The 14,973-nt window shown below is 39.8% G+C and overlaps 2 protein-coding genes across 3 annotated transcripts; both read right to left on the minus strand.

Moving 5' to 3' along the window:
- Positions 1-3,119: 3,119 nt before the first annotated feature.
- LOC130556508 (tubulin alpha chain) lies at positions 3,120-6,169 on the minus strand. Its single transcript, XM_057337587.1, has 4 exons — positions 6,039-6,169; positions 4,711-4,933; positions 4,466-4,614; positions 3,120-4,262 (listed from the first exon to the last, which is right to left on the minus strand). Exons 1-4 carry the CDS (start codon positions 6,039-6,041, stop codon positions 3,285-3,287), a joined length of 1,353 nt encoding a protein of 450 aa, XP_057193570.1. The 5' UTR covers positions 6,042-6,169; the 3' UTR covers positions 3,120-3,284.
- LOC130556507 (tubulin alpha-1A chain-like) lies at positions 3,120-13,165 on the minus strand. Of its 2 annotated transcripts, XM_057337586.1 has the most exons (5): positions 13,082-13,165; positions 12,648-12,870; positions 11,185-11,333; positions 10,143-11,084; positions 3,120-3,302 (listed from the first exon to the last, which is right to left on the minus strand). In XM_057337586.1, exons 1-5 carry the CDS (start codon positions 13,082-13,084, stop codon positions 3,285-3,287), a joined length of 1,335 nt encoding a protein of 444 aa, XP_057193569.1. In that variant the 5' UTR covers positions 13,085-13,165; the 3' UTR covers positions 3,120-3,284. The 2 variants fall into 2 exon arrangements, with proteins under 2 accessions (XP_057193569.1, XP_057193567.1); XM_057337584.1 differs by lacking the exon at positions 3,120-3,302 and having other exon boundaries at positions 9,764-11,084.
- Between the last annotated feature and the right edge of the window lie 1,808 nt (positions 13,166-14,973).

The following is a 14,973-nucleotide window of genomic DNA, read 5'->3' on the forward strand; positions in this document are numbered from 1 at the left end:
GATCATACCATTATGTGAAAGAAAGTAGGGGGAAACACGCTCCGATGATAGCGAGTGTAGTGGTACAGGCCATGTAAACGGAGTTACAGAGAGGCGGGTGAGCCGGATTTAAGTGTAAGCGTGTTGGAAGAAATGAGCGAAAAACGAAAAAGAAGCAGAATGTCAATAACATTGAAGATTGCAAAGCCCAGTGCAGAATTTGTAAAATGAAAATATCCGTCAGAGCAGGGTCAACAACAAATCTGCGCAGACATCTAAGAACCTCCCACCCTTCCGTGCAGCTGGAGGAGAGAGAGCACGCGCGCTTGCATCCACTGTCACTGACCCTGAGCCAAGTACTTCTGCTGCAGCATCGTCCACTGTCTTGCCGAAAACTGCAGGTATACCATGTCCTTCTGCAAGTCAAACCAAGATAAGCACATTTATGCGCAAAAAAAATGGTCGATGAGGAGCTTGCTAAAATGATAGCCAGTGACTTTCAGCCATTTTCCATCGTAGAAGACAAAGGATTTACAACTTTTGTCCAGGCCTTAAACCCCATGTATGTTCTCCCCAGTAGAAAAACTTTGTCCCAAACAATTATTCCACCACTGTATGACACAGAGCATGTATTGCGGCAAGACAGGGTCAAAAAGGCTTCAGCAGTTTGCCTGACTGCTGGACATCCAGAACAGCTCCATCACTTGTCGCGTTATTGAAACCTTTTTGCATTCTTGACTGTTTTGAGTTTGCTGAGAGACACACTGCAGAAAACCTGGCAGAGGAGCTACTAAGAGTGGCAAGTAGCCGACAAAGTGGTGAGCTGTGTTACTGATAATGCAGCAAACATAACAAAAGCCATAAAAATGTTGCAGTGGACCCATCACCCATGTCTTGCACACACAATAAACTTGATGATTAAAGATGCACTGAAGGTGGTGAAACCAACGGTGGACAAGTTTTTCCACAAAAGCACGGTCGCCACAGAGAAGTTGAAATCGTCACAATGGCAGATAGGGATGCAGAGCTAAGGCCCAAACAGGAGTGTGCTGCGAGGCGGAACTCGACATTTTATATGTTGAAACGCATCCTTGAGTCAAAAGATGCCGTCATCAACGCTCCTGTTGATGCTCTAAGTCAAGAGGAATGGGAGACAATGAAAGAGGCCTGCACTGTTCAGACTGGAGATAAGTGCAGAAAGGTACCTTGAACAATTTTGTTTTTACTTTACTACTATGCACTTAAAGATTGCAATGTATCACATTACAAACAAAGTCCAATTTGCTGTTTTCTCTTTTTCAGCTATGTCACAGCCTCCAAAATGCTTGTCTATCCACGCCTGGTTAAGGTAATGGAAGGAAAACTCTGCATTGGTGCAACATCGGTCCCCTCAGTCTTCTCAAAAACAGGACAAATAATCACGAGGAGGAGAAATCGCATCAGCCCATCCAAGCTGAGGCATCTAATATTTCTAAATGCCAACCTGCACTAAAAAAAGTGTCAGACTTTGTTTGATTTGTTTGCTGTGGTTGTGTTCAATTGTTTAAGTAAAGTTTTATGAAAAATGTTAAATATTAGAAATTGTGTATTTTTTGTAACAAAAAATGTATTAAAAAATATTTTTATGAAAACATAAAAAAATGCTTAATAGTACACAAAGCATTCACAATTGCTAAATTGGACTAAAATAGAAGGTGATACTAAATAAAGAGCCATTTGGGAGCCGGCTCTTCTAAGCCGAGGCGAATCTTTGAAAAGAGCCGGAGTACTGATTAAAACAGATTAATGACCACAAACAGTACACACAGTCTTATAAACTCAAATGTAACATGTAATAGTGCTTGTTATTGGCCTGCAGGATTTGTCCGAGTCATGTGACACACGTCCGTTACGTTGCTCTTGTCTAGGGATCTAGATGGCCGTTTTAACCTCATGGCTGGAATGTGTGTGACTGATAAGACCAGTGCCAGAGTCACATCAGAGAGGCCCACTTTATTCCGTACAACACACACTTCAAACTGCACATGGATTACAAAACTGACAAAATCCTTATATGTTGAAATACCAAAACTTTTAGTTCCAGTTGCTCCCTTCTGTGTTTTATGCGCAGGCTTCAAGTTCAGTGTTGTGTAGTCAGGACTGCCCATAGATTTTAAACCTTACACCCCAGTCTCTTAAATGTGGATTTTATAAACTGAAGGTGTGTAGTTAGCACAAATCCAGTTCTTGTTTAACAGCTCATAACAAACATACAACTCTATTCATAAATGCATGTTTAATCTATCCTCTCCAGTAACTTTGTATTGGCACCTATTGTATTATTGCTCCCTGAACTCTTTGTAAGCCACTTTGGATAAAAGCGTCTGCTAAATGACTAAATGTAATCTGTGAACCCAAAGTGGAAGACTGTAAAAAGATTAAAATCCCTATACTAAATTTTATTGGAATATTGCAGACTACACAATCTCAAATTTAATCACTTGACTGTTTATGATGATATTGACGACCTGTAAATATGTGCATACATGTGCCCACAAATTTATATAAAAATTTAAGGCTTTAACTACAACATACTTGAATGGAAAACTTCAGTTTTTGCCCATCCGGGCCTGGTTTCACAGACAAGGCTTAAGCTAGTCCCAGACTAAAATGAATGTTTGACCTGTCCTGTCTCAACTAAATATAACTTGCCCAGAAATATCTTAAAATATCTCAGTGCCTTTGTTTTGTCTCAAGATGCACACCAGTAATGTTTTCTTCTATGGCATTTTTATAAAAGCGACAAATATCTTAATTCAACTAAGGCCTAGTTCTGGCTTAAGCTAAACCGTGTCTGTGAAACCGGGCCCTGGTGTCTGAAAATGACCCATTGTAGTGTTGATTGTGATAAATGTAGGCGTTGAGATGTCAGGGTCACTTAAAACGAGCTTGTACTGAAATTATAGTGCTGACCCAGTTTTTGGAATCTGTAAAAGCCTCAGCCCTTTTTCTTAGCAATGCTAAAACACAAGCTGAATATCACACCACATCTAGGTAAAACATTCTGTGAGCCAGTCAGATTTTGGCAACGCTCACTTTCCCACCTTGTGTATCAGGATAATCAAATTTCTCAACATACAAAGTAAAGACAACAACTAATATTTTATCTCTGCACTTTTATTGAAACCAAGAGGAACGCTTTATTGTAAGGAATGTGATTAAAAGAGAACGCCACCCATTTTTTTTAAGCTTGTGCAAGAGTTGTCTTGCTAGATTGAGCAGGCATCTGTAAGCCAGGTGGTGACATCCTAATACTCTTCTCCTTCCTAATACTCTTCTCCTTCCTCATCCTCTTCTCCAACGCTGTCTGTGCCCACCTCTTCATAATCTTTCTCCAGGGCAGCCATGTCTTCTCTGGCCTCAGAGAACTCGCCCTCCTCCATACCTTCACCCACATACCAGTGGACAAAAGCTCTCTTGGCGTACATCAGATCGAACTTGTGATCCAGACGAGCCCAAGCTTCAGCAATGGCTGTAGTGTTGCTCAACATGCACACGGCTCGCTGCACCTTAGCCAGATCTCCTCCAGGAACCACAGTTGGGGGCTGATAGTTGATGCCCACCTTGAAGCCAGTGGGACACCAGTCCACAAACTGGATGGTGCGCTTCGTCTTGATGGTGGCGATGGCAGAGTTGACGTCTTTGGGCACGACATCACCACGGTACAGCAGACAGCAAGCCATGTACTTGCCGTGACGTGGGTCGCATTTTACCATCTGATTGGCTGGCTCGAAGCAAGCGTTTGTGATGTCAGCGACAGACAGCTGCTCGTGGTAGGCCTTCTCTGCTGAGATGACTGGGGCGTAGGTGGCCAGAGGGAAGTGGATACGTGGATAAGGCACCAAGTTAGTTTGGAACTCGGTGAGATCCACATTCAGGGCTCCATCGAAACGCAGAGACGCCGTGATGGAGGACACGATCTGTCCGATCAGCCTGTTGAGGTTCGTGTAGGTGGGGCGCTCGATGTCGAGGTTTCTGCGGCAGATGTCGTAGATGGCCTCGTTGTCCACCATGAAGGCACAGTCGGAGTGCTCGAGGGTGGTGTGGGTGGTGAGGATGGAGTTGTAGGGCTCCACCACAGCTGTGGAGACTTGGGGAGCTGGATAAACGGCAAACTCGAGTTTGGACTTCTTGCCGTAGTCGACTGAGAGTCGCTCCATGAGCAGAGAGGTGAAGCCAGAGCCGGTGCCACCACCAAAGCTGTGGAAGATCAGGAAGCCCTGGAGTCCAGTGCACTGATCAGCCTTAAAATACAAAGAGGAAACACTTTATTAGTATAGAATACTACAAATGAGAACTTATTTTGCTTTAGAAAATGATCCTTAATAAGCTGTCTAATGAAGAACAAGATTTTCACTAGAACAAACCCTCTCTGACATTAACACACAAAGGCAAAAAATTTTATCATGTGCACATTAATGGGATAGTTAAAGTAATGATGTCATACCAGTTTGCGAGTTCTGTCCAGCACCAGGTCAATGATCTCCTTGCCAATGGTGTAGTGGCCACGGGCGTAATTGTTGGCAGCGTCTTCCTTACCAGTGATCAGCTGTTCAGGGTGGAACAGTTGGCGGTAGGTTCCTGTGCGCACCTCATCTGCAAAAAAAAAAAAAAAAAAGTGTACTTAAACTCTTGCAAGCAAACGTTTTAGCAGGATGTGATGGTAATTCTGGCAATTGGTTTATTAATTACCAATGACCGTGGGCTCCAGATCAACGAAGACAGCTCTTGGGACATGTTTACCAGCACCAGTCTCACTGAAGAAGGTGTTAAAGGAGTCATCTCCTCCTCCAATGGTTTTATCACTTGGCATCTGACCATCTGGCTGGATCCCGTGCTCCAGGCAATACAACTCCCAGCATGCATTGCCCATCTGGGCTCCGGCTTGGCCAACGTGCATGGAAATACATTCACGCTGGAATGAAAAAGAGAAGTTAACATTAGTGATGCTAACCATACAACAACCAGCGGTGTGCATTTTATATTTGTAACAGAATGGTGTTTAAAACCTCAAACGCTTTTCAGGAGTCTAACAATTAAAATATTCAAACAACTAAAATATATTTATATTAGCCTACATGGGAAATGGGGCAAGACCTAATGACACGATGTTTGCTCTTAACACCGTTTTCATATGGAAACGTGCGCGCGAGTGGTGTCTTTGTTTGAATGCTGGGCGGTGGTGGTATTGTTTCACTCTCTTTGTTCTTGACATTATAAATAAGGTAAATGATAGGTAAGGACCTTTCTTTAGCTCAAAATACTGAACATGGGGTCAGAATCGCAGGCATTGCCTAAAATGGCCGCTTTCACTGAATCAATAGCCATTAGCAGCTCTAAACCCTGCAGCTGTTCTAACCGCACGCGCGTTTCAATGATGACGGAGCTCAAATCCATTTCGCATCCCGAGACACGTGGACAGTGAACGGACAGGGCAGGGCTCGTCCCTTCCCCCACACATCTTTCTGTGCTACCCTACCAGACGAGAGGAGAGGAAAACCTGGTGGGGAGAAGAGAAATCGTGATATCTGACCGCGCCTTTAGTGGACATGCGCACTGATGCGCATTGAACAAAAGCCTCATCTACTGAATTCATGAGGAGTAAAATAGCATTAAAAAAACAAGAACGCGTATATATTTTAAGTTTTATTTACAAATGAACTCAATCTTATTCGTTTTTAGGCGTTTTCCCGTTGTACTGCTAGTCTCCACAAAAGTGCGCCAGACTTGCACAAAGCACCCGCTGTTGTTCGCGCGCGCGAGCGAGCGAGCGAGGGAAGGCGATTGATTCGAGCACGCCCAATGTCTTACAAACCTCCTGATATAAAACACAACACGTTTCCGTTTAAACGAATTTTTAAGTCAATCTCTTAATCTTAAATTATGATTTGCTCGTCTGAAATTGCATCAACAAAGGGAAATTAAACACATATTGGAATAAACACGATTGTGTTTAAAAGTAATCTAACGCATAAAAACGGCGTTGGAAAAATTAAGGTAACAAATGATATAAAACTCACCATTTTGTCAGATTTCCTTCAGACCGACGTTAAGGGTTCGAAAATTGAAGGTTGTATTAGTGCGGATAAAACCGGGCTGAGTTTATATAGCCCCCGCGCGACCGGATAAAGGAGGGCGGGGCTATCCTTCATTGGCGGGAGCGACCGTTGGGTAGAGAGACAGAGGATGGAATGATTGGGCGGGGCTTTTTGGGAACCCACTAGAAGCGATACAGCTAACTCCACTGAGCATGCGCACTTCAATACTGCTGCATATTTTTTGTCACGCTGACGACAGCTAATTACTATTTTTTATTATTATTGTAAGGTTAGGTTTAGGTTTGGGGGTAGGTGTAGGCGTTAGTTAACGTAATTTATTGTAATTTTATGGCGAGATTTTGCATCACTTCCGGCCGTAGCTGTATCCCTTCTAGCCACAACCCGTTTAGACAGAGCGGCGATGGACTGTAGGACGGTGGAAAAGAGCTTGGAGTAAAATAAGGGCGGTGACTTTTTAAAATGAATTTTTAAAAGAACATGACTTCACAATCCTTACGAAAACTAACCTTGGTTTTATTACAGTAACCGTAGTTTGACTGTGATATTTTTAATAACATCATATTAACCACAAGCTCATGTTATCAGTGAAAACGTGAAATAAAGTTGATAAAATGTTGCGAAGTGTCAGTCTGACAATGCAATACCATTTATGCAACGTTCAGAAAATATGCTTATCATTACTTAAATAAATATTTCAAATAGTTGTGCTAGAAGGCTATTTTATTTAGCCTTGTTGTGCAAGCTCTCTGGAGCTTGTGCAGAGGCAGCAGCTTTTGCCAGAGGGGAACTGGAACCCCTGGTTGGGCCTGGGTTCTCCTGAGGGTTTTTTTCTCGATTAGAGTTTTGGGTTCCTCGCCACCGTTTGCATACTGTTTTTGCACTATCTGCCTGACCGGGGGGGCTGCTTTAGAATTTTAAAGTTTTACTTAATTAATATTGCATATAGGAATTTATTTTCTGTTATATTTGACCTGTGCTTCTCTCTCCTTTATCCTAAATGTGTGCTCTCACTGAGCGTGTGTGTGTGTGTGTGTGTGTGTGTGTGTGTGCATACTTGTCTGTGTACGTACGTGTGTGTGTGTGTGTGTGTGTGTGTGTGTGTTGTGTGTGTGTGCGTGTGCATCCGTGTGTGTGTGTGTGTCTCTATGTCTATGTGTGTTAGTACGTGTGCATATTGTGTGTGTGGAGTGTTTTGTATGTGGGTATGTCTGTCTTCTGTGTTTTCAACCTTTTCTTGTTTTTGCAGGTACAACTTTAATTATTTTGCTTATAGTCAATATGTCTCATGTACAGCTGCTTTGTAACAATGAAAATTGTAAAAGCGCTTTATAAATAAAGTTGAGTTGAGTTGAGAAGGGAAGGCATACGACCATGCCAACTCATAAATGTCTATGTCATTTACACATTTCCAACAGTGTTTTAAACTGACCAACTCGACAATTTATGGGATAGTAGGTATATGTAAGCAGCACATGTGAGACAATGTAGGAGTGTGTAATTCATAATGTCAACAGTTGACCTAAATTTGAAAGGACCAATAATAAAGTTTTGGTGGGCTAACTATAAACTCGAGGCACAACAGACCCTTCATTTTGTAAGCAGTCTTACATAAAACTGCTGACTTCATAAATATATTTTACAAACATTTCATTGTTTTAATGTTGTTTGTTTGAAAGACCTAACACTCTCTATGGGTTATACAGGTAGAATAGGGCATGTGGTCTGATCTCAAAGCATGAGGCAATAACACAGAAACACATTTACCCACAGAAGTCTTCAGAATGATGTAAGCGTGTGAATATCTGTGCCATGAACTTTGCACTTTGACACATGTCATGTATCCCCAGATCCCCAGCAAGCCACATCACACGTGCCCTTAATGTTTTTTGTGTAATATATTAACAAGTAAAACACATCCAGTTCTGCAATAATCAACGCTCCCTTGTTCTTTTCCTGCACAAAGATTTGCCGCTCGGATAAGTCCAAATGTTTAGAGAAGGCCTCAATGAAAAATGTTTGGAATTTCAGGGCTGTGTTAAGCGTGTAGTGTTTATGTTTTCATACAAAAGGAAAGAAACTACAGAGAGTATATCATGTTACTATGCCTTCAAATGTGACAAAAAGACCTTAAAAGCCGTTTGGCCAGGTGAATGGGACAGTGCGTAATACAAAGCTGTCAAACGCTCTTGCTTTGCATTCCAGTAGAGATTATTCTCAATGTAAATTAGACCATTGTTTGTGGAATTCACCTTTCAGCGTCTGAAACTGAAGCAGCGTTTGCAATCGCACCGTACGTTGAAAAAAGCTCAGTCTAAGAAAAGTAAAGACAAATCAAAGTATACAGTATTTGGTCTATATTAAAAGTATACTTGATTTACAGTTGTGTTTACTCTTTTGATTGAGGAGCCTATCAATACATTTGAACAGTTTTACAAACTGTCTCATAAACTCACATCTTGAATTTTATAGCTGAAAAGTCATATTTGGGGAAGAATAGCTAGAGTAAATAAAATATGCATGAAACTGAAGCCTATATTTTTGTTTCACCGTGGTAATAGAAGTTTACTTCAAATCTCCTTAAAGTACAGTTAAAGATATATTTCAAGTATAAAAATTAAAACCTAAATAGGACGATATCAGTATACTTAATGTGAAAAATAAAATATAAATAGTGAACTATTAGTATGATGTTAAAGGGATAGTTCACCCAAAAATGAAAATACCGACATGAAGTACTCACTCTCCCAAACCTGTATACATTTCTTTGTTGGGTTGAACACAGAGAAAGATATTTGGACCAATGCTTGTATCCAAACAGTTCTTGGACCCCATTGACCATATTGGAAAAATGACCGGTCAAAAGTACCCCAGAACTGTTTGCTGTCATACATTCTTCAAAATAGCTCACTTTGTGTTCAAAAGAACAAAAAAATAAAGATATTTTTTCTTCTATGGTACTCAATGGGTGTCCAAGAACTATTTGGTTACAAGCATTCTTCCAATTATCTTTCTCTGTGTTCATCAGAACAATGAAATTTATACAGATTTGGAACAACTCGAAGGTGAGTAAATGATGACAGAATTTTGGGTGAACCCTTTAAACTCACTCAAAGAGAACAATGTTAAGACTATAGTACTTTACTGAGAGTATACTTCAACTATGTACTTTTATAAATGTGATTCAATTAAAATGTACCTACCTACAATAAGTTCCCTTTTAGTGTAGTTATAGTACAAAGTATTTTTATATATTAAAAAGGGGGCCAAATAGTCCTAAGTTATATTGACTACTAGTACATTGATATTAGTATACATCAAGTAAATAAATAACTTTAACTAACTTAAGTATGCTTATTAAATAAACTTGAACTAAACTTATTGTTGGGTATTTGGGTATTGAAAAAGATCAATAATTCACTGGAAGTCACCTTTAAGTACATACTAATTATTCACTAAATTTTTTTTTTTTCCAAATGGATTTGACATGATTATAAACTTGTCTGTACAGAGGTAACTGAAGCATACTGAAACAGACTTGTCTGACTCATGCTTCCTAAAGTCATGCAAATTGAGATCAAATGTAAAACGGTTGTTGATTGTTTCCATGGTGCCGTCTCAATGTTCACTACTTCATTTGCATTCTCAGTGTTCAACCAATGTAAAACAAAGACGTTACACAGACAGTCTTCAGGTGGCAAAGCATTGGCCAAGATTTTATTTGAATCCAAAAAAACAGAAATACAAAAGATTTTTGCACTGTAGTGGTTAGCATTGCAACAATTCTCGACATGTTTGTTACTATACTAACTAACAGTATTTACAGTGTATGTATTACTTTGTTTGTATCTTATTTGCTGGTGCATTTTTAAATGAATCAAAATAGAAATAGCACATAGAAATGTATATCAACTACATGTTTTCAATAAGCATAGGAAACGTGGAACAATATTTTATTTGCCTGAAAATACTTTTTGGAAAACCTATGTAGATCTATAAGGTTTCCTAAAATTTCAAAACAGGGATCTTTTAATATTCCTCGCCTTCCTCTTCTCCCTCCTCTCCAACGCTGTCTGTGCCCACCTCTTCATAATCTTTCTCCAGGGCAGCCATGTCTTCTCTGGCCTCAGAGAACTCGCCCTCCTCCATACCTTCACCCACATACCAGTGGACAAAAGCTCTCTTGGCGTACATCAGATCGAACTTGTGATCCAGACGAGCCCAAGCTTCAGCAATGGCTGTAGTGTTGCTCAACATGCACACGGCTCGCTGCACCTTAGCCAGATCTCCTCCAGGAACCACAGTTGGGGGCTGATAGTTGATGCCCACCTTGAAGCCAGTGGGACACCAGTCCACAAACTGGATGGTGCGCTTCGTCTTGATGGTGGCGATGGCAGAGTTGACGTCTTTGGGCACGACATCACCACGGTACAGCAGACAGCAAGCCATGTACTTGCCGTGACGCGGGTCGCATTTTACCATCTGATTGGCTGGCTCGAAGCAAGCGTTGGTGATCTCTGCAACAGACAGCTGCTCGTGGTAGGCCTTCTCTGCTGAGATGACTGGGGCGTAGGTGGCCAGAGGGAAGTGGATACGTGGATAAGGCACCAAGTTAGTTTGGAACTCAGTGAGATCCACATTCAGGGCTCCATCGAAACGCAGAGACGCCGTGATGGAGGACACGATCTGTCCGATCAGCCTGTTGAGGTTCGTGTAGGTGGGGCGCTCGATGTCGAGGTTTCTGCGGCAGATGTCGTAGATGGCCTCGTTGTCCACCATGAAGGCACAGTCGGAGTGCTCGAGGGTGGTGTGGGTGGTGAGGATGGAGTTGTAGGGCTCCACCACAGCTGTGGAGACTTGGGGAGCTGGATAAATGGCAAACTCGAGTTTGGACTTCTTGCCGTAGTCGACTGAGAGTCGCTCCATGAGCAGAGAGGTGAAGCCAGAGCCGGTGCCACCACCAAAACTGTGGAAGATCAGGAAGCCCTGGAGTCCAGTGCACTGATCAGCCTGCGTAGTGAAATTTTGAGTTAATGTCTTTTGTTTTCTTTCAGCTTTAAAAATAGATGCTAATGCAACATCCAAGGTCAATTCTGACCATCAGACTCACCAGTTTGCGAGTTCTGTCCAGCACCAGGTCAATGATCTCCTTGCCAATGGTGTAGTGGCCACGGGCGTAATTGTTGGCGGCGTCTTCCTTACCAGTGATCAGCTGTTCAGGGTGAAAAAGTTGCCGGTAGGTTCCTGTGCGCACCTCATCTGCAAAAACCATCAATGTACTTCACCTTAAAGAATGGTTCACCCCAAAAAAGAACATTCTTTCATCATCTACTCACCCTCATGTCATTCCGCACTGAAAAAATGTATTCTCTTGAGGGTTAGTAAATACTACCCATGCAAATCAGTAAAATTTTACTTAAATATATTAAGTAGCAAAGTAAACTATATATGCAAATTTACTGAATCTACTCAATAGAATTGAAGTAACAATTTGCACTTAATAAGATTGAGTAGATTTTATTCTATATTTTTAAGTAAAGAGTACCTAATTTTCGGTCGGTTCGAATATTATTCTTAATTTTTATAAGTAATTAATATTGAGAATATTGGGGTAGACTTTATCTAATTTCTTTTAGTGTGTCATGACTCATAGCTGATACATTTAGGTACTCTTTTTTACTTAATAAAATCTACTCAATCTAATTGAGTGCAAATTGTTACCTCAATTCTATTGAGTAGATTCAGTAAATTTGCATATGGTTTACTTTGCTACCTAATATATTTAAGTAAAATTTAGCTGATTTGCATGGGTAGTATTTACTAACCCTCAAGAATTGAGAATTTTTTTCAGAGACTTTCTTTCTTTTGCAGAACACAAAAGATATTTTGAAGAATGTTGGTAACCAAACAACATTGGCCCCCATTGACTTCTGTTGTTTCTGAAACATTTCTCAAAATATCTTCTTTTGCATTCCACAGAAGAAAAAAAAGAGTCATTCATGTTCTAAATATCATGAGGATGAATAAACAGAATGACTGGGTGATCTATCACAGTTGAAACATACATACTGAGCAGTGTCGGGTTAGTTACTCTGAAAAAGTCATTAATTACTAGTTACTAATTACATATTCAATAGTGTAATTGGATTACTGTAAAAATTGCTCTCTCCAAAAAGTATTTAATTACTTATTACTAATTACATTCTACATCCTATACATGGACCTTGATTAGTTAAGTGATTCAAGGAAAGACATGAAACGGCTTTAATTCATTCAAATAAATAATAAATAACTGCATAAATTATTCTTATAAACTGACAAAAGTATACAAATGCAAGAAGGAAATACATTTTTAAGTTAGATTTATAACTATGATGTCGTTTCCACTACTGAATATATTACACAGTATTTAGTTCAATTACAACTGTAATTAAATTACAGAAAAATCCAGAGTAAAAACCTTACTTTAATTTTTCAAGGGAAAAGACATTAAATTACAGTAACTAATTACTTAGTAACTAGTTACACCCAACACTGATACTGAGTAGAATTAACTGAGTAGTATTGAATTACCAATGACGGTTGGCTCCAGATCGACAAAGACAGCTCTTGGAACATGTTTTCCAGCTCCGGTCTCACTAAAGAAGGTGTTGAATGAGTCATCGCCTCCTCCGATTGTTTTATCACTTGGCATCTGACCATCTGGCTGGATCCCGTGCTCCAGACAATACAACTCCCAGCATGCATTGCCCATCTGCACACCTGCCTGGCCGACGTGGATGGAGATACACTCACGCTGTGAGGCAAAAGTTAAAAGATAGTTTAAAACTAGTGTATCTGTGACCTGTTTATTTGTATAAATTACATAAATGTCATGCATTGCTAACCATCAAAAAATGTAAAAATCAACCGAACAAATGACAGATCTTAACATATTAAACTCAAGCAAAGTCATCACTATTACAAATCCTTTTTATAAATGAATGTATTGTTTTAAAAAGTCTTACCATTGTTAAACTTTCCTCTGGCCGACGTCAGGAGATCGGTTGAGAAATCTTGTGTACACTCTCTGTCAGGATACCGCTATATAAAGGGCAAGCTGATGCCATGGCAACCTGGTTTGTTGTTGGCAACACAGGGGTTAAGTCAAATTATGTGAACAGCTGCCGTGCTGATCTTGAATCGAGCCAATCATAGACGTCGAGAGCTGAGCAAACAGGCCCAGTCACATCCCAACGCTTCCAGTTTCATGCACAGTAACAGGTCAACGCTCATTCATGTTGAGATTAATATTTAACCCTTCACCGATGGATCATATCTGATGGAAATGAAGTGAAAAATTTGTTTCACATTTTCACATCTCTCAGGTGACAATAGTATGAATCGTACAGATTTACCTTAGAGAAATAAAGAAGCCACATTTAGAGATATGGATATAGGGATTTAGAAAAACGCAGAAAATCGAACCCAGTCCGAATTTTTCTATGACGGACGAAAATATCGGAGGCAGTGTACAAGTGTGATTGGCACAACGTGAGGTCGTATTTTTTTTTACTGTGCAGAAATTTCGGACTCAATGTGCAATGGCCTTTTTTTGTTAAGTCATCTGGAAGCCCCCTTTGGAAGTTTGTTGAGGCCCCGGCCCACCCAGAACACCTAAGTTACCGCATAGCAGCGATCCTTTGGATTGTGGTGTGGGTAAGCATCCATCACAGATTTCCATTTTTTATCTTTATTTAGGATATGTTTGGAGCTAACAGTGAACAAATACTTAGCAGCACATTTTCATTATTGTATTTCTGTCTGTCTCAATACATTCTGGATGCTAGCCAAACTGACATGGACACTAACCTGAAGCACTACTTATGCATTTGTGTACTGTAATTAACTGTCATCTATGGTATTGTTAACAGGTGACCATGGTGCTCAGAAACAAACATTTCTCAATTGTGGACAAAATGTTCCCATGACAATAAATGCACATAATTTTTTCTGACACTAAAATTCAACTGATTTCAGCAATTTTCCATCTGTGATCCTTGAAGAGTCTTTGGCCGCTTAAATGATTCTCTTTGCTGTGCATTAAGACAATATAGACACACATTCTCTTTCAGGCAGATTTTCAACATCTCCAGTCCATAAACATTTCTTAATTATTGACCCGATGTTGGAAATGGGAATTTTTATTAGTTTCAACCATTTCCTAAAAATCCTTAAATCTACTTTCTATTTTGTGTAGATCAAGAACCTTTTGCTGCACATTAGAAATATATTCTTTGGTTTTAACAATTGTGATGAATGATCCTTGGTGTGCTCAGAAAATGTAAATATTAATGGAAATATACTTTTATATATATTATATTATACCTATAGATATTTTACCTATAAGAATTTCTAGGGTTACCAATAATTGTGGCCAGGGTGTGGTATTGCCCCACTTCAAATTGTTTTACTTTAATGAAATGTTGTAATTTTGTAGATTTTTTACATAAAAGATCAAAACGAAAAATAATGCAGATTTATTTTTACATCCTTCTTTGCTCATGTTTACCCAGGGTGCCAATGTGAGAGGGCACTGTACATTTGTATATAGATGCTGGTATATATCTCCAAAAATAAATGTGCGATCTTTAACTTTTTGGTAATAAAAATAAACAAATAAATACAAAACTGTTATTTATATACAAAAAATCTGTGATTATGATTTTGTGGGAAATGTCACTATGACCTTATTCAACATAAGGATGCAAAACACACGTTTGGCATCTGAAGAGTCGTTTGTCACTGTTGGACAAATAAAAAGAATGAAAAGAAAGTTCACAAACCGAGAGAAAGCAAACCTCATATATAAATTAAAAACACATTCAGCTACAATTGTGTAGTCCCTAACACAAGATGA

This window comes from Triplophysa rosa, linkage group LG7, assembly GCF_024868665.1.
Source record: "Triplophysa rosa linkage group LG7, Trosa_1v2, whole genome shotgun sequence".
In the NCBI taxonomy this organism is placed as follows: Eukaryota; Metazoa; Chordata; class Actinopteri; order Cypriniformes; family Nemacheilidae; genus Triplophysa; species Triplophysa rosa.

What these genes read in the sequence shown, in the direction of transcription:
- LOC130556507 (XM_057337584.1), bottom strand. An exon ending in TCTGGAGCCAACCGTCATTG is followed by an intron (nt 11,334 to 12,647) that starts GTAATTCAATAC and finishes TGGTTTTTGCAG; the next exon opens with ATGAGGTGCGCACAGGAACC. An exon ending in TGGACAGAACTCGCAAACTG is followed by an intron (nt 11,085 to 11,184) that starts GTGAGTCTGATG and finishes TTCACTACGCAG; the next exon opens with GCTGATCAGTGCACTGGACT.
- LOC130556508 (XM_057337587.1), bottom strand. An exon ending in TCTGGAGCCCACGGTCATTG is followed by an intron (nt 4,615 to 4,710) that starts GTAATTAATAAA and finishes TTTTTTTTGCAG; the next exon opens with ATGAGGTGCGCACAGGAACC. An exon ending in TGGACAGAACTCGCAAACTG is followed by an intron (nt 4,263 to 4,465) that starts GTATGACATCAT and finishes TTGTATTTTAAG; the next exon opens with GCTGATCAGTGCACTGGACT.